Source organism: Biomphalaria glabrata, chromosome 1 (assembly GCF_947242115.1).
Source record: "Biomphalaria glabrata chromosome 1, xgBioGlab47.1, whole genome shotgun sequence".
Lineage (NCBI taxonomy): Eukaryota > Metazoa > Mollusca > Gastropoda > Planorbidae > Biomphalaria > Biomphalaria glabrata.
In genome coordinates, this window is record NC_074711.1 from 62,277,525 (window position 1) to 62,297,106 (window position 19,582).

The following is a 19,582-nucleotide window of genomic DNA, read 5'->3' on the forward strand; positions in this document are numbered from 1 at the left end:
AACCCAGGTTTTAAGTTTTTGAAATTTCCACGAAGCTTCCAATTGAAGAGAAGTATTGTAAAAAAATAAATAAAAAAAGCAACTCTGTTTTTGTTTTTAAGTTTCGAACTTTGGTTAGGAAATGAAGATGATTACGTTACACCCTAGTGCAAACCTCCAGGAAGGGGATGAAAGCGATCAAGTTTCGAACTCTGGACCATGGTGACGACAGTCCGAAGTGCATCCTTCATACATTTGACATATGTTAATTGTTCAATCATTCTTGATACGTCACGTTTCTCGGTCTAGTCTACCGTTTACTGGCTTTTTATTTTGGCGAAGTAACAATAGACATTTATTTGTTGCTGTCAGATGTGTCTAAAGGTTTCTTTGTCACCATCGGAAATGACTTAATTAGAAAATACATTTAATCCTTTTGATATGTTTCTCTTATTGTTATAAATATATTGCTAGAGTTTTTAAGTATAAACTGTATAACAAAATCAGAAGAAAAAAAAACTTTTAAAAAATACTTTAAAAAACAAGGCTTATATTAAGTGTAATTGTATCAGTTAGTTTGGATGAGTCATGTAGTGTATGTAAGATTGACCTACATATTTAAATATGTGCCATAAAAGTATTTTTACCAATTGTTTGTTGTTGTCTAGCTTTCTAATTGCGCTATGATCCAATCACTTGCATGGACCCGTTGTGAAAGGGGAGGGAAGAAAGGGGGTATCTTGGTGAATGTTTGCATGATCGTTTTTTTTTAATGCATAAAATATTTTCACTCACGGCTCGAGTCCTCAAGGGGACTAATGCAACTTATACCCCCACACCAGTCAAGTACGATTTCTTTCCCTTTTTCAAGATACCAAACAAAAATATTAATTACCAATTAACTAATTGGTTAATTTTTAAAATTGATTCTTGTGTTTTCAGGTAACAGAATTAATTGTGCAAAATTTCAGCTTAATCTGAGTTAGGGTGTGGGAGAGGCAACATGTATAAACCTTTTACCAGACAGGAGTTGATATAAGCTTTGTTAAAAGAAAGAAAATTGGTCATATGATTTTATAAATAAGAAAGTCAATATTTTTTATTCTTGGAGATTTACATTTAAAAGAAAATGAACTTATGATAAATATTTTGTTCTGTCTCATTTTTTTAAATGTCGCCCACTGCGATGTATGGTTTATAAAACAACAATAACAAAAACTGTATTTCTATTATAGTGTTTTCATTGTCTGTAAAAATGCATGCTTTTGGAAAAGTAGGATTGCTTAATTTGTTTTCTATTTCTGTTTTCATTCTTCGGCCCTGATAGCCATACTTTATTTATCACAAGATTAAAAAAAAACATAACTATATATATATATATATATATATATATATATATATATATATATATATATATATATATATATATATATATATATTATCTGTTTTGGTCTTGCTAAATGAAGTTTTTTTTAGAGCTATATGTATTTAACCTAAATATATCTAATACTGTATAAGACTTTCTCTTTTTTCTCCCCTTGTTTAAGTTTTCTCCTTGGCCCTTTGCCTAAACCTTACATTTATGTAGTACCAAGTATAAAGATATTTCGGGCAAACGTGCTACTCGGTAACCCCGCCCTTTTCCCGGGCCACATCCTCTTTACCAGACCATCTTACACCCGAGTTCTCTGGGGCGATAGACACCAGTCGTCACACCACGTTGTGTAGAGCTACGTGATGGTAACTTTTAATGAATCATTGTTCCACCACAAAAGTCAATCTGGTTTTGCGGAACATGGATCCCAGCATCTGTCCCAATATCACGGCTCACCATCAGGCTGATGGATCCGCGCAGCACACGGCGATACCAGTGCAGCCAGATGTCCCAAAGTGAGGTGGCACGTAAATGTTTGCTGTGCTTCCCCCTCCACACCCAGCCCAACAGTAGGAACGTGCTGAGTGAAGGTGGGTGGCAGAGGGGAAAAAAAGAGGGTCACCACTGACGAAGCATGGTGCACATAGCTAGATTTAATAATTGGATGTCCCTAGTCCTTGCACAGATCACAATTCAAAGAATCAAGACCAGTTAAAGCTTATTACGTGCGCACTATAAACTTATTTGGCTAGATTGACTGATTCTCGTATAAGTCCCCATTTTACGATGTCTAAAGTTGAAGAGATATCAGGAATCACATTTTAACCAAGCAATCCTGGTTTTAGAGAATGTAAAAATCTACTAGACTTTATAATATCCTAATGATAGCCTTAAGATTTAGACGGTACTCAAACATTTTCTGAACATTAATTTATTAAACTCTTGAATGAATAGGACCTACATGCGGAAATACCCAAAGACGTATAGTCTGTTCAACCTTTTCTAGTTCTCTAGTCAAATTTAAATTATTTTCTTTTTATAATTTGAAAAGTTTTAACGGCCAAACTAAAGTTTTCCTAGTGTGGCCAACGAGCTAGTCATTCTTTTCCCAACGATATACAGCAACTATCATCATATTTCTATGAAAATCATTAGAGCCGTTTTTGAGGTCCGTGTTCAGGTTTTGAGCCCACCCACCCAGGTTTTAGTCTCGACGAAGGTATGCGTTAACTAGAGGTATTGTAACAAAGTATCACAAGCATAACAAACATTTAGTCGTGTGCACTATAAGGCACATTTTGTTATCAGAAAGTCAACTCGTCCATTCTGTTTCAATGGTGGCTACACGTTTTGGTCAACATGGTACACAATCTATATCTTTATTCAATCATTACAGTTAGATTGTTTAAATCTATTCATGGCTTACAAAGTTAGATTGTTTAAATCTATTCATGGCTTACAAAGTTTGATTGTTTAAATATATTCTTGTTTTACAGAGTTAGATTGTTTAAATCAGTGATGCCCAAAAGTACGGCCCGCAGGCCAGATCCGGCCGCGAAGTGGTTCTATCCGGCCCGCCGAAATCAATTCAAAGTTTAGAAAATCTCCCCATCCCCCACCCAAAAAAAGGTTGAAAATGTAGCTTTACCTACGCTAGGGCCCTCATGTTTAGCGTCCCCCGAAAGGGGAAATGACGCTATTAGTTTTGTGTGGCCTGTCAGTCCGTCTGTACCGTTTAGATCTCGTAAACTAGAAAAGATAGTGAAAATCTGACATCACAATATTTTAGACCATTGAAAGTTCTGATTCAACGGCTACTTTTTTTTTTCTGAAAGCGAAAAATCTAAATTTTTAAATCACTTATGTAAGCAGGTTTTTCATAAAAATACACCACTTTTACAACTATTCACTATCAATAGTAACAAACACTTGAGGCTCTCTGCTAGGAGCAGTGGCGATGCACCATAATTGTAACACATTTATGCAAACGGTTGTAGATATTTTGTCAATTTTTTTTTTATATTTGTACTGTTAAAGTTGTGTAAGTTCTGTTATACTATTTACACACAAAAATGTTTACTATTTTTTAAAGAAAAAAATGTTTACTATTTTTTTAAAGAAAAAAAAATCTTTTTAGTATGCTTATAAGCAGACATAATTTAAAACGACAATTAATAAGTAGTCTTTCATATTATCGCGTAAACTGCAGTGCTGCAGTCACTATAGAACACCTAATCAAAGAAAAATTTATTGTATTTAAAAAAAAATGTTTTATTCTTGAGGAATAAGAAATTGGCCCTTTACAAAACAATTAGATCAATTAGATATTCATTATAAGACATCAGTTAGGCCAGGTTCACATCTAACTTCAATTTCACTTTCACCTATCCTTTGGTCCGCTGGGGCACCACACGAGATCTGTTAACCTTTTTTTCTCCATTATTTTCTGTCATTTGCCTTTGATAGAATTTCATTCTGATAATATTGAAACATACCTTTTTACCTGCCTGGATGGACCACTTCGAGGGCCGATTTTCAGTTTGTGTTTCCACACAAACTGTCTTTATAACCTTGTTTTCTAATGCATTGGTACCACAACATTAAAAATTTAATGGAAGATGTACCAGGACAAGTGAACGGATTTTTACTTTTTGTGGAACATGATAATAAGACAACATATTTGTTTTATAAAGAACGTGTGGCTGTTTAAACACAAAAACACATATGAACAGCATTATGAAACAAATATGGCGGCATTGGTGGGAATATTTAACACAAAGAGACAAGAAAATGAGTCGATGGTAAGACTTGCTAAAATGTTGCTCACACTTGAAGTAGGCAAATGAACCCATTTTCCGACGCCTGAAAACAAAATAACACTCCAATATTCCATTAATTAAAGTAAGTAGTACATCCATGGGTTTCTCATAAAATTAGTTTAAAGTCAATTTCATTTTTTTTAGTTCAATTTTTTTTTTACGTTTTCGGTCATGTGGCTCGCGACACGAGTGTAGGAAATTAAAATGGCCCACTGGTCGAATCAGGCATCACTGGTTTAAATCTACTCATGGCTTAAAGAAACTCACATGAACAAGGACATAGACGTTAATTCGATAACTATCACGCTGTTGCTTAAAACAGTAAACTCTTATACGAACTCATTGTAATAAATGTATAATACGGTCAACATGAAGAACATATTTCTGTTGCTTGCTAGTTATGACACTGACACAAACATTAGCAGCAAAATGTTGCATTGATACAAAATAAGTTCGAGTATAGTTGTATTCTTTTTCCAAACAAACCAAGTCAATAGCGGTGCTTGTTTTCTAAGTTTCAACTCTTCCAGACTGAATTCACTTCCTTCCCGGACACATTGACTCCAACATTCACAGCCTTTGGGGGAAAGAGCTCTTGAAGGCAGATCGGGTTCCGTGTAACATAATGTACCTTCTAATTCAGTGGTTCTCATACAGTATTTTAAGATTAGTTGGTTGTAAAACCGTAGAATACTTTTCATACAATAGATGTATGTATAGCTATCTCACTCAATTACCCTCTTTCATTCATTGAAAGTCTTTAATATTTTAACTCTAAAATAAACTTAAAAAAAAACAACTTAATGTCAGGTAAGTCTTAATAATAAGCCACAAACTTCTTCAATGGTGACTTTAAATTAATTCATGAATTCGCAGATTTGACCGAAAAGTTGCTACTAAGCTCACAATAAAAAATATTATTGGCTCATTATAATTTGTTTCCATTTATTAATTAACTTATTTAGTGAAATACTCATTCAGACCTTTTTTTTAAAAATCGTTTTTGAAAAGGCAGCACGGAAAACTTCTCTCAAATACCCGCTCCCTACTTTTTCCCAACTGGTCCACAAAAGTGATTGAGTCACTTCCACTAGATGGAAGCTACAATAGTCGAGAATATGCAACATTGATTATATTTATAGGTAACAATGCATTTGAATATTTCGCTAAAGTAATGATATTTATTTTTAAATTTATGACCAAAATTTTTTTAAAAAATTGTAACCATTTTTTTTCTTAACGCTAACCTTCACCATGGATCTTACATTTTTTAAAGTATGAAATGATAGAAACAAACCATACTTTCAATCGTATACAATCGATCCTTGACTGTAAATAATCTGTGAAAAAAATCGTAATGTAAGAACAATGGAAAGAAATTCTATGCGTAGTCATTTTTTCTTATTCTATACAGTTCAGATTCCATTGCTGCCTGAGAACCACTTTTAACAACTGTCATTCTATTTGTGCGAGATTGCTTCACACAACAGTTCGCATTGTTTGTAGGTTAGCCGTCCTTTGTCTACCTACATGCACATTGTACAGCCTCTGACCTAAAACCTTTTCCGGTTGTTTTTTTTCCTCCACTGAATAATGTGGAAATAAAAACATCCGGCAATTAATTCTTACAATCTCCATAAAGTGCGCTGATCTCTAGGCAGCCAAGCTACCCCACGTCCTCTTTCACAGTGTTCTCTTTCCTTTCAACACAGGCTCACTTTTTTCTCTTCTTCGTTTTCTTCTCTTATTTCTACCACAATCTGGGGCCGGGGAGAAGGGAACGCTAGCACTTTTTTAAATATATTTTTTAATTCAAAGTAAATTACTTGGTCTAAAACAAACATGGAATAGTTGAGCTAATTAATGATTAACAAGCTAATAATTTATGTTTAAATGGTAAGAATGTTTACAATTATTTAGCGTGTTCCTGATGCGGATTAAGATTTATAGAAATAAGGTTGTGATCAATTAATTGTATGATTAAGATTAAGATTCCTGTTTGCATATGTATGCTGTGTTCATATTTTTTTTTCTGCATTTGCTGACTTTTCCCTTTACATCGTAGAGACATGCTCTTTCATTAAATACGTAACAGATTTTAAAATACAACGATTCCCTAAAACAAAACTATTTTAGTAATACATGAGAAATTATTGAAGAAACTTTAGCCAATCTTCGTGCTTGTATCTTGCCAGGCGTAGACATCAAAATGGATTCTTTTTGTAGCTATCTTGTATGTTATTAGTTTGATTCTGTGTTGAAGGGCCATATAAAAGCTTGTTTCGCATTTACGGGGCGTGGTTTTGTATGTGTAAAAAATGACTGTTAATTTACTATTGTGTTTGGCACCAACAGGGGAAATTTGACCCCCCTTCTAGTATTCACAGATACGCCTAAATATTTCGGGTTTCGTCCCCTACATAATTGAACCCGCTTTCTCCCAAAACCATTCTCGGATCAAGATGAAACTTTAAACAATTATTCATTGTACCTAACAAAACCTTAACCAATAAAAAAATAACCAACTAGTCTACTAATTATTGGTTATTAATTTATTTTAATATTGAATAAGGGATATAACTTTTCATTATTGATATATTTAGTTATAAGTTCGGAGTTCTTCCACTTTAGTAAACTTATTTAATTGAAAGTGAGGGGTTCTTTCCCTTAGATAACCTTTTTTTTTTTTTTTTAGAAGAAAAAAAAAGATTTTTTTACATTTTGCTTGTTATACTTCTATGTTTATTTTATTCTTCTCAAAGTTTTGCTCTTTTTTACTCTTATATTTATTGAATTATACTAGTTTCTTATTTTTAAATTTAATAATAATAATACTTAAGAATACTCATATTTTTACTTTTTAAAGTCCTATATTTACTTTACTATATTCCTTTCTTTGATTATGAGAACAGCATACCAACATTTCCTTTATTATCTTAGTATATTAGATACATTACACTCTTTTTAAATTTCTAATGCAGTTATTGACAAATTTCCTGTGAGAATATGTATTTGTCTGAAATATATATTTTATAAAGCTATTTAGGTTTCTAAAATGTGTTACAGAAATAGATATGTTCAACTCATTTGAACAAACCTTCAAAGTTAGTTTGTTAGCTCTGGCGTTTCTAAAAGTTTCAAGATTTTTGTGTTCTCTTTCCGCAGAACTGACTGCTCGAAACCTTGTGTCCTTTTTGAAGTCTAACTTGACTGTACATGTTGTTACACGTCGTCACAAGCTTACAGATATCGAGTTCTCTGTCATAGGAGACACGCAGCCTTCATGCAGGCACGCTCTGACAAATTGGAGGGACGTGAGTCGAAATGGCAAGAACGTCCTGGTGACATCCAGTTCAGGCACAAGTGTTGGTACCCAGGGCACTACCGTTTTGGCCAACAGTTCTACACTTCTGGAGATTGCGGCCTCAGGGAGCAATTTGAAGTTTGACATCAGCTTATGGAATGGGATCACTTGGAAAAAGTTGTCGAGGAAGATGTACAAAGAAATGGACAGTTGCACGACTAATGTCAGCTGCAAAATAACACAGGTAAGGTTAACAATTGTATCACTTCTTATTCTATTTTAGGGTGGGGTTGTACGAAATCAACATGATTAAATGAGAAAAAAAACATTTAAAATTAAAATTAAAAATATATTAAAAAAACTGATTCTAAAACTATTTGGTTCCAACATTGTATCGAACACGTGATTTTGACAGCTTCGTGAACGTATGTTTTTAACATATCGGCCTGCAGCGCATAATTTCGGTATACACGGCTCACTACGCCATGGATTATTTAAAATTATTATTGAATTATTCCAGTGATAGTCCCTTAAATCTAGACTTAGATGACGATGCGCAAAATTTTCCTGAACATTAATATACCCTTGAATCAATAATGCCTTACATTCGGAAATGCCCTATTTCAAGAACGCGATAGTCATTTCAAAATCGATGTTGGATTTAGACCTAGTTTTGTCTCTAGCCAAATTTACATTTATTTATTTGAAAAATTATAACGGCGAAACAAGAGTTTTCCCCATGTGGCCAACGAACTAGTAATTCTTTTCTCAATTGTTAAATTTCTATGAAAATCGTTTGAGCCGTTTTTGAGATCAGCGTCCGACCACCCAGGTTCCTCCATGAAGGAGTGACTTGAATAGAGGTATTGTAAGAAAAAAAATTACATTAGTCAATGAACTTTTTAAAAAACTAAACTAATCTCTGCAGCAACGTTACGAATGCACACAAGCTGTATAGGTCTTTGTGTATTTACTTTATGAAAGGAGGGAGACTGGTGAAAGTAAGTTACAGCCAAGTTTAGTCATTTCAATGGAGGGGAAAACCACAACACCCACATAATATACACACACTTTCCATGTGTGACTTCAAGTGTGACTCATTCTAAAATGACATTTAAACCAAATGTTATTCTTGCGCCTCCTCCTGTTCTTCTTCTTCTTCCTCTCTCTCTCTCTCTCACTCTCTCTCTATATATATATATTCTATGAAATGTCTGTTGCTTGTTATTAGCGTTTATTTATCCTTCAAGTTTTGCTCCCATGTACCCTTTTGTCAAAATACAAGCCATATGAACAGGAAGAAATTTCAAACCGGGCCGCGATTACATTCACATGGTGGGGGATACTCTCTACAGCTAACACCACACAAGACCCAAAGTCTTACCTTTCAACTTGATGCTGTTAGCGGTTGCAGACAGAAACGAAGACAAGAGCGCGAATTTATTCAAGTCTTATGATGGCAGCACTTCCGCCGTCAGTTCATTTTTGCTTTTGATAGGCCCTGTGTAGTTAGGAGTCAACACGTGGAAACGTGTACTGTTTTCAATTTCTTTGTGTTTGCTCTGGCCTACTGGCCTCTCTGTTCCATCACGTTCAGCCTAACGGAAGCCTTTTTTTTTTTTTTTTTTTAGTTTTTGTGCTAAAGGGAGGGACGAGGGGTAGTGATCATGTTTAATTGTCAACATATACATTGTGGTAGATTTACTTGTCATTTGACTTTTATGTCCACAAACTCGCCACATGACGTTTGGACGTGGTGGCTTTGTAATTCTCTTAGTTGTCGAAATGGGAGCATGCCTGAAAGTAACGTTTGAATGCCAAGAAATTGTTTGGTTACTGTTGAGAGAATTCGCTGGAGAAAAAGGTGTTGATTGTCACACAACTTTAAAATGGAATGAATTTTTTTTTGTTTAGTTTATGATGCTAATTCGTAAAAGGTGGGGACGGCTGACATCCAACCAGGGCCGGCCTTAGGTAATTGGAGGCCCTAGGCAAAGCGAATAGGGAGGCCCTAAGCGAGGTGAAGAAGGTGGCCCCCAAATGAAATAGAAAAAAAAAATAAGACCCAAAAATATTCAAAGAATTATAAACCGCCCTGTATCTAAATGTAAATCAACATATAAGTTACATTTATATAGGCCGACAGCACTACTATCCATTATAGACGATTCATGATCTCCGACTAGAAATAACTTTTCGACATTTCACCAAAAGGAAAAAAAAACAATGGTCTTCTAACATATGTAGTCAAACAAGGAGATTTAAGAATAGGCTTATAAACCTTGAATCATAGTAGAGCCATAGAGCTATGCTAATAGACATAGAGCCATAGAGTTCTGCTATATTTGAGATTTGATCCATATTTCGCCATTCTTTCTCCCAAAAGGAATTTGAGTCTTGTGCTAGGCCACCACCAATCGGAGGCCCTAAATGGATGCCTAGTTTGCCTATGATGCTTCTGTGTTAGAGTAACGAGATAAACTTCTTGTAATCGTGTACATATGAAAATCTATTTAAATGTTAGTAGCAAACAGAAAGTTTACTTGATTATGTCAGATGCATGCTCTAAAAGACAACCGAGAAGAAGAACAATAGCAATTCATGTCATCCACGCATCTCAAAGTCTGGGTAAAAAAAAATATGTTACAAACCAGCCCACCAATAAACACCTAAAGAATATATATTAATTGTTTTTGTATAATAGCGCAACTTTCAAGCTTATAGCATAGTCTGTTTTGTAGACCAGCCGGGGGAGGGGGGAGAAGGTTTACGTACTCAGCAAACACAACTTAGATCGAGTCGGGAATCAAACTCGAGTCCCCTTGATAGGTAGCCAAGCGGTTTAGGCCACTCAGCCACACATCATACTTTTTGACAACAAGCATTGTTGCGTGTCCGTTTACGGACCAATAGTCATCACCTAAGCTCCCGCCGAAAAAGTACTCTCCCCAGGATTGGTAGTAACTGCTTTAGACACGCAGCAGGATTTGAACCTCCACAAACAGGAGCAGTAATAACTGATCAATCTTCTGTAACGTATCTAGATCTATTTATAAATTTTCGGTATTTCTCAAATTAATCTAATAAAACAAACTTATCAAATGTTAAATGTGTGTTGTTAAGAGTAACAGATAATTATGGTGTTCAGGGAATGTGTACTTTTGTTTGTAAACACTAAGTGTGAACTATTGTATTCTTCCAAGATTTGTACCACACTTCGTGTTAGTCTTCAGTCTAATAGCAAAGTAGCTCACTGTTTTTCAGTGACGCTATTATCTTTTTTGTAAAGGATGCGAAGAAAGGATTCGTTATAGTTTGCTATTTCCTTTGTTAATGGCATAAAAAGGGCCATTAGTATACTTTGTGTCAACCAAGAGAATTACATTCGATTTCATAATGTTTTTTCCCCTAACATGACAATTATAATTGCTTCGAATGAGAGTATTTTCACTGAGAGTAACGAGCAACTTCGCTGTGGCTCTTCAAGACCTTTGGTTACACATCAAATTCTGTAAAGTAAAAAATCCTTTCCATTCACTTGCCCTTGGTCTGATAGACTGTTCAGATTCCGTTAAGCTACCACTAGTATTGTATCCAGAACTTTTTTCTTATAACCCTCTTTTTTAGAATCTCATACATTTATAAAAATATTCTATAGTCAGATTTTTTAAAACTGATGATGGAATCAGAATCGGGATAGAGAGCAATATTTAATGTATTACGAATTGAAGGAATAAAAAATAGGATATCACACTTGTAACAATAAAAACCCGTTTTTAAACATGTATTTATGTGTGTGTAAGGGAGATGACTATTAGATAATCAGAATTTTGGATATGATTAGCTAGGGCGCGGTTTGAAATCTTGCTAAACTCACTCAAAATCATCTTAATTTGTGTCACGTTGTTTCTAAAGCATATGTGAATGTCATTTCTTGTATTAAACCCCAGCAGTACTCTGCACTGCAACATAGAAGAAGTGTTGGAGAGTTTCTGAAACTCAAACTCATGCTGCTAGTGTGTGTGTGTGGGGGGGTATAAACAATCAATATTTACATGCACGTGCACGCCAAATAATGCGCCGTATTCTTCTTCTTTTTTTTTTCCATTACATCATCTTAGATTCCCTACCACCATCTAGCGATGTCAGGGCAGTGCGTCGTCGTATCTGTGATAAGTGATATGACATTTGTGATGATGTCACTGGTAAGTGGCCGGTGACGAACTGACAGCAGTCAAAGTCGCCACTGTGTGTACGCTGGCGTAACCATATTAAGGAAGAAGACTATTATCAATAGTGGCACTTTGAATTTCAATGCGGTCGCCCACGCGCGCGCAGACACGCACGCCTATAAATACTCTCCCCTCTCACTAAACTAGACCATGGTCTGTGGATGAGCAATTTTTTTTATTTTTTTTTGGCGCGCAAACTATACTTTTGCTAAATTAAGCCAAATAGAAATAAAAAAAAAAATAACTCGTGAACGTCAGAGGGGGTTGCTGGTTTTTCCCAAATTGAAAAAGTGATCACAATCATTGTTAAAATTAGAATTGGTCAGTAAATTGTACACATGTCTTTTACGTGACCACTTTATTATTAAGATCAATGCTGTCGATATTGTAGTTACAACTTCGGCTGACATTTTGAGTTGAGTTATTTACACACTGCATCCTAGCCGAACACAATTAGACCATACTTACAAATACTTGAGTCTTAGCCAACGTCAAAGTAAATAAATTGACTAGAAACAAATACATTCAAACAACCATCCATCTTTACACACTGACGAACGCTTAATGAATGTTCGGAAACTTTCTAATCTTTCAAATAGTTCATTTTCTGGAAGTTTCGATGGTGAGACAGTAGTAATACTTTTTTTTAAAGAGGTGAGCAAAACCACACGATCAAGTGACTCGCGGTCCAGGGAATTTTATTTTAAGTTCATCAAAACCTCCTCATTCTAGTAAATAATAGTAGTCTACAATACCATAGTGTTCTAGTTGGACTTATACTCTCCGACAAATTACTGACCCACACACACACACAGCAACGTAGAGGGAGCACTACGAAGAAAGGGTTGCCCCAAAGCTGGCTAGACAAAGTGTCATTAGAAGGATTAGGCTTCTTTGGTTATCCTTCAAAACATTACATGCACGGTGCATACCAAGTAAGGCAAGTGAGAGATACGTAGCTCACAAAGCAGTTACACTGATTATAAGATTAATGCTGCGTTTTATTTAACACTAATAGTCAGTTCAAATATAATTCTAGTCTAGTCTTTTAATTCGTTTGGATTTTAATCTTAGCTTTAGTGTGTTAGTGTAAGCCTAGTTACAAATATACATGCACCTAAACAATAGTAAAAAAAAATTATGTAAAGAATTCGTGTCTTACACCCAAGCAGGGGGGCAGTTGAACAATCTCTCGTTTCCAGTCGATGGTGTAAATATTGGGTCAGGCCATTTTGTTTCTATACTCTAAGGGTCCCATTACATGTACACGTAGTTTTTCTTCTTTATGCTGGCACCTTTAGAACTGCTAAAATGTATTACATGCATGATTGCGGTCAGAAATAAATCAAGTTTGTAGCCAAAAGGTCAAAACATTTTTTGTTACTTGAAATAATTAGCTTTAAGCAGGCAGAGGTAGAGCTTCTAGTCGGATGCATTTCAACATGGTGAAGAAACATTGTGTTCTAAGCCACTTATTCATTCTTTGTATCCTGTCAACGAGCAAAATATTTGAAAAAAATCCTTATCAAACTGGAAGAACTCCGAACTTACAACTATATCTGTCAATAATGTAGAAGTTATTTCCTTTATTCGACATTAAACAAATTAATTACTTAGCAATAGTTAATTGACTAATTGGTTAATTTTTAAAATTGATTCACGTTTTGTTATGTACAATAAATAAGCGTTTAAAATTTCAACTTGATCCGTGAATGGGCATGGGAGAAATAATGTGTACAATTATCTAAGGGGACTAAACCTTACATATTTAGCCATATATGTGAATACTGAAGTATTACTTTCCCTTGTTGGTATCAAACAAAGTAATTAAATACCAGTAATTAATTGACTAATTTGTTTATTTAAAAAATAATTCATGCCTTGTCTAGGCCAATGAATAATTGTGCAAAATTTCAACTTGATCCGAGTACAAACTTTTTACCAGACAGACAGGCAGAATGTCAGATGCCAGACAAACAGTCAGAGTTGATATGAGCTTTTAAAAAAGGTTTATAACTCTTTCCATTATGAGAGGTTTCTACTTAAAACCTTTCAATAAATTTTTTTTAGAGCATTCTTGGATTCTAGTGTTTTCAACTGGAACGAAACAAACAAATAATAAAAATGAAAATACGTTAATAAAAGAGCTATTGTTACATGCACGCGGCCCTTCACTCACTGAGACTCATAGAGATAATACAGGTAAAACAAATTCCTAACAGTGAAACGCATGTCATCAATTGAAGACAAATTGTTTTCAACATGAACCGACTTTCTTGTAGAAACACCAGATCCTTTGACCACTTCTAGTATTATCTAGGAAGTCTCGGATTTTCTAGATCCCATACGGCCATTGAACTGCCTTTCACTTATTCTTTTCAAAATGGTCAATACTTATATGTAGCTAGCTAGCACAAAAACATAAGTGGTTTATCTTCTCGGGACCACTAAAAACATATTTATGTGCGCTGTAATTCAGTGTATGATGCAACCGAACTTTTTGTTGATTGGCTTTATTTTTAACCTTAAGAACAAAATTACAAGGCAGATTTCTTGTGTGTAAGGTAAAAAATGCATCTCATTTGAGTCATTCACACACCTTTATGGAACGTATTAGCAGTAGGATTGCAGGCGGCTCCAAATTAATTGTGTCCTGGCCGGCTGGGGCTGAATGTGTGTATCGTGTTTGTTTAGGAATGTTTAGTGTCAGATAGACAAGCCACTACAACAATGGGCGGTGAACAACTACAGGAAGGTGGAGGGGCTTGCTCAGGCTTTCTATGCCATTGCCTGTTTAACTACATTTATAAACAAATCAATCGCGCTCTACCATCAGGCCTAGCTTTTTTCTTTCTTTTACCCTTTTTTTTTTAATTGAGGAAAACCCTAGTTGCTATTTCTGCCTAGAATGAGTTAGATACTAAAAGACAGCAGGGGAAAAAAAAGCAAGAACAACAAAACATAAGCACTTGCTTTTAGGCAGTGATATTTGGTTTTCATTACAAAGGCGAGTTGAACGGTAACAGAGAGAGAGAGAAGACACAACAATTGAGAGGGGTGTTATGAGCGACGTGAAACTAGTGAGAGGGGTAGGAGTGGATTGAATCGTTGAAACTTAATCACTGTCCAGTCACGTTGAGACTGTGTCTGGCGAGAAGCAATTTGCTGGTATTTATAGCCAATTATAGTCTTGAGATAGCTGATACCTCCCGGTTTACACTATCAAGCTAATCACATTCAGACAAGGGAACGTCTCTATGCTAGGTTGTCTTTGTTTCTACACAGACACTGCGCTACACATAGAAATACTGAAGTCTTAACACGCACATTATAAAAACAAACTAGAGAAGATGCTCAGCTTTATTGTGTGTGTGTGTCAAAGAGCTTATGTCACCTGTAGGAAAGCTAACTAGTGCATTAGTGTGGGTGAATCAATAGAGCCACTTAATTATGGGGCTTAAGATACCGGAGCACTTCCGGCGTTTCAAGTCATGATTCGTTTATATTTCAACTTTTTTTTTTAAATTACGTATTTTATTCTTATTGTAGGTAAAAATGCAAATACTAAATGTCATTTTTTTACTTTTTTCTTTTCAAATACGAATAAATATTCAAGACATAGCCTTAGTTTATTTACAGTCTTTAGGTATATTTTCATTTTTAGGTATTTTTGGCTCAAGGTCTCTCCTTGATTCTCTTTCTCTTTCATATGCAATTGGACGTTTTTAGAATACAGATTAGATATAATTAACATTTCAAACAACCCTAATAATATTAATGTAATATTTTACCTCTCCGCATTTCTGTGCTATTTCTGCTTGGTCAGCAAACCATTGTCTGCTTGAGCTACATTTTCGCAAAAAGAAAAGGGGGAGGGTGACAGGGAAGGGTCTTATAGGACTTCAACTTTCAACCGTCGTTATTTTAGTTGAGAAACTACTTTCAACATAATAGAATTAATTAGTTGTTAAGTTTTCATTTATCTCTAAACTTTGCAGTGTTAGGGAACCGCCAAATGTAGTCAAGCTAGATCTCTACGTCCCTAAAACCTGCCTCTCTCTAATGCCGTCAAAAGTTGTCTGTTTACATTTCGCTCTTCTTCCTAAACTCCTAGTCTTGTCGCGTCTCTAATTAAAAGCTTTCCATTTCTATGAAACAAATAAGTTATTCCTAATCGTGCCATAACAGAGAGTGTAAAGCTTGACTTAGTCCTCTCATGCCACCTATTCTTTGATCAAATCAGTTCTTGAAAAGTAGCATTCCTCATTTGGGGGAATAAAGCCATTGCACATTTGAAAAGCTTATTTAGTAACTGTTTTTATCTCTGAAACGTTATTAGATTTTTTACATTTTTCAAAATGGTTGATGTTAAGATAGATGTCTAATGCTGACGAATGTTTACTTCTAGTGTTACACAAACTCTTGGTTTCCTATACAGAATAGGACAATAAGAACAAAAAAAAAAGATCTTCCTTTGACTATCACCGACGTGCAGATTGAACTAAAATACAACGCTTACGGTAATTACGTGGCTAACCTGCTCCCCTGGCTGGCCTGGGATAAAGAGCATTCTTAAATCTGCCGGGGAAAGGATAGCGCGGGTCTGGCCCAAGATCTAGTTGCTGTTTCTACACTAGGCGGTGTCTTTTTGTTGTGTTTTATCTACTGCACACGGACTTCCAAATCAACTCATCTCTCTTTACTGAAACGCTGGTAAATTTGGATTGTTAGAGTGAATCACGTCACGATGTTGACTAGTGAGTAATCGCAACCTGTTTTTGAATTATTTATATCTTCTAGATCTAAATGGATAGATTAAGGTAAGGACTCGTTAACATACAATGGCTATGAATCTACTATTATTTTAAGTTCCTGTTCATTTTCCTAATGTTAAACCTTTGATAATAATAGATTATATATTTCCTAATGCAATTTGATAAAAGTAAGTCTAGATTTATGAGAAATTCGTTGATTTTTAGTTTTTCTGAATAGTTCATTTCAAATTGTGTACATAATTTTGGTCTAGATTATATATTTATAAATGTGAATACTTGTAGATTTCAATTAAAAATGTACATACGTCTTGTGCTACACAAATATCCACCATGTGTGGTCTTAATACTCCAAACTCTAGATGACTAGATCTAGTGAATACAAAGGGTTAAATATAATTATGTTAATTATAACATTACTGAATTCACGAGGTCTCTCTACACCTCACACTATTTTGTTACGTCGTGAAAGCAAACATGATGTAACACATTTATTTGAGACGCGCCTAAAGTGCACTAAGCTAGTAGACTCTACTTCCTCTTATCTTAAACAGGGCAAGTTAAATGTAAAAATGATTTTGCAGAAACCTGCATACATTGAGTGAATTTCATCATTTATTTTGAATCAATCATGTACCGTTATAGTTGTGTTTTTTTAGATCTAGACTAACAATATTACATTTGTGCGATTGGAAATATCTTCATTAACTGTTCAGTGCGCTATGGTCCATTCATAATAGTAGATCTGTTGGGGGAGAGGTATCTGAAAGAAGGTTTCCGCGCTTTCTATTCAAAAGCAATTAAAAAAAAAAGGTTGCTCTAGTCTAATTCGAGCTCGATGAAAGGCCGACGTGTTGACCAGGAAGCTATTCAACGAATTTTACAAAGTGACTTCAAATTTGTTAGCGAACGACCTAATTCTCTACACTATCTCTCTTTAACTTAATACATTTTATAACTAACGTGTACTAGAGTTTTACCAGACAGACAGACGTAGTGACCTGATATCTTGGTAAAAATTTGAAATATAAAGCTACACTCCAGATGTAAAATCTATTCACTTATTTTACTGACATTGTTTCATTTCAATTAAGCCGGCTAGCCGCTAAGCATCCTGTAATGACTTGCTCTCCAAAATGGTTTCAGGCTGAGAAGTATTTTTATTGCTCATACCAACAATTCATCAGTAAGATTTGAATTTATTCCCCAGTGATATTTTTTAAAAATCTGGCCAATAACTTATAAGTGGGAGAGTGGGTGTTAGCTAACCAAAATATCCATCACATGAAGTTAGTGACCTCATATTATTTCGGAGCAGGATTTGTGATAAGCTGGATTTCGTTACATTTTAGAGTAGGAAAAAACAAAACATTGTCTTTTTTTTAGAACATTCAAACAAAGAAATTGATAAATAAGCATACACGAATATTTGACTTGCTATAAACATTGAAATACTACAAAGAAACCTTTTCAATAAATAAATAAATAGAACACCATATAAGACTGAACTGTTTCAGCTCTCTACTTTTCATGACGTATTTATTTGATCACTGATTGATAAGTATGTTTATGTTTTGTTTCTGTTTACTAAACACATCAAACTTCTTTTTTAGTATTACTTTTTTTTTGTTACATTTACTTTTTTGTTTCTTTGAACTTCTACTTTATACAAAATGCCTCGAACAAATCGTCCCTGTCGTTTGGTCGCATTAGTTCATCAAGAAATGTAGTTTACAAGACTAGAACTTTGGGGTGTCACGCCTCTTGTCATAGCTTTCCACTTTATGTTGCTCCAAACATTTAGACAGCAAGGCACTGTTTTTATGTCATTTTAAATGAATGCTTATATTTTTAAATGAATAGCACGTTTTTTTCAACCGTTTTTTTTTAAATTAACAAGATTATAATGGGAGTTTTTGTTTGACATGAACTCGATGGCGGTTCCTGTGGGTTTATCATCCACTGTATAGTAGCTTCAATAGACGATTTAAAGCAACTATTTTTAAAACTTTGTCCAAACAAGTAAAATATAAAAGTAGTTAAAAAAAAAAAGACTATTCCTCCTTTATACAGCTGACCAACCTTTGTAAGAGCGATTATTTTGCTTTTAGTAACTAATGAATAATACATGAATTTGCAAGCTAAATAGAGGAATTGTAATAATTTTTATACGTTAATGCATACCTTATTCATACTTAGCTTTTAAAAGCTAAAGTGCACTCTATCGGAAGACAATAGGCAGCTGTTGTTTTTATAACAATGTGTCCCATTGATGTTGTGTGTGACTGGGTGGGTGTGTCACAGAAGACAAAACATTTTGATTGTGTCGATTTGAAATGACCTATTAATTACTACATGTTTCCAGTAACTACTCAGGCTTTCAAAAATGGTATATATATATATTTTAAAACAACTTGCATATTTAATTTTAAAAACTGAATTGAACAAAAGTAATTTATTTGTGTATATATCAAGCTGATTTTAGAAATAGTGTTATTATATTCATATTATGGGCTCACATCTCACATAAAAGGAAACCGAAAAATTCCTAGATCTAGAATCATTACGATGTGATTTTTTTCCAGCCACTGTGACAGATTCTCTAAATAAGATTTATATCTTTTAATGGACTACAAATAGAATTGGACAGGCAGAATAGCAGTGAACATTTATTTGGTGGAGAAGTGCTTGTTGCTAGGTAACTATTTACTCGTCGTGAAGTAATCCAATACTGCAAGTTTACTTCGTAAGGATGAATGAACGTTTCATAAATGTCTTCTTTGGGTTGCCTATAAATAGACTCATCTGACAGTATTACTATATTCTGTACAGCAGGACAAGATGTACATTTTTAATGGAATAGTATTGTTACATTTCTGTGATGCCTGTAGATAGACAGGAATAACTGAAACCATTAAAGTACTTCTTAGTAAGCCTAAGATAAAGCAAAATGTTGGGCATCCACGTTGAAACATTTGTAAACTCAGCATTAGTGTTGCGCCTATAGTGAGAGTAGAAGGACTGAAACATTGATGACCTTATAGTTGAACTGAACTGACCAAATGATTAAGGTGCCAACCCAAATGGACTAGCAGAAGGCC

General features: G+C 34.7%; 1 protein-coding gene across 8 annotated transcripts in view; it reads left to right on the forward strand.

The window, feature by feature from the left end:
• The window catches only part of LOC106075822 (polycystic kidney disease protein 1-like 1), a 183,267-nt gene that overhangs the window by 41,856 nt on the left and 121,829 nt on the right, over window positions 1-19,582 (forward strand). For all 8 annotated transcript variants that reach the window (XM_056006474.1, XM_056006510.1, XM_056006470.1 and 5 more), the window contains one exon: window positions 7,339-7,721. In XM_056006474.1, coding sequence (XP_055862449.1) covers window positions 7,339-7,721 — 383 coding nt within the window. The remainder of the gene's footprint in view (window positions 1-7,338; window positions 7,722-19,582) is intronic.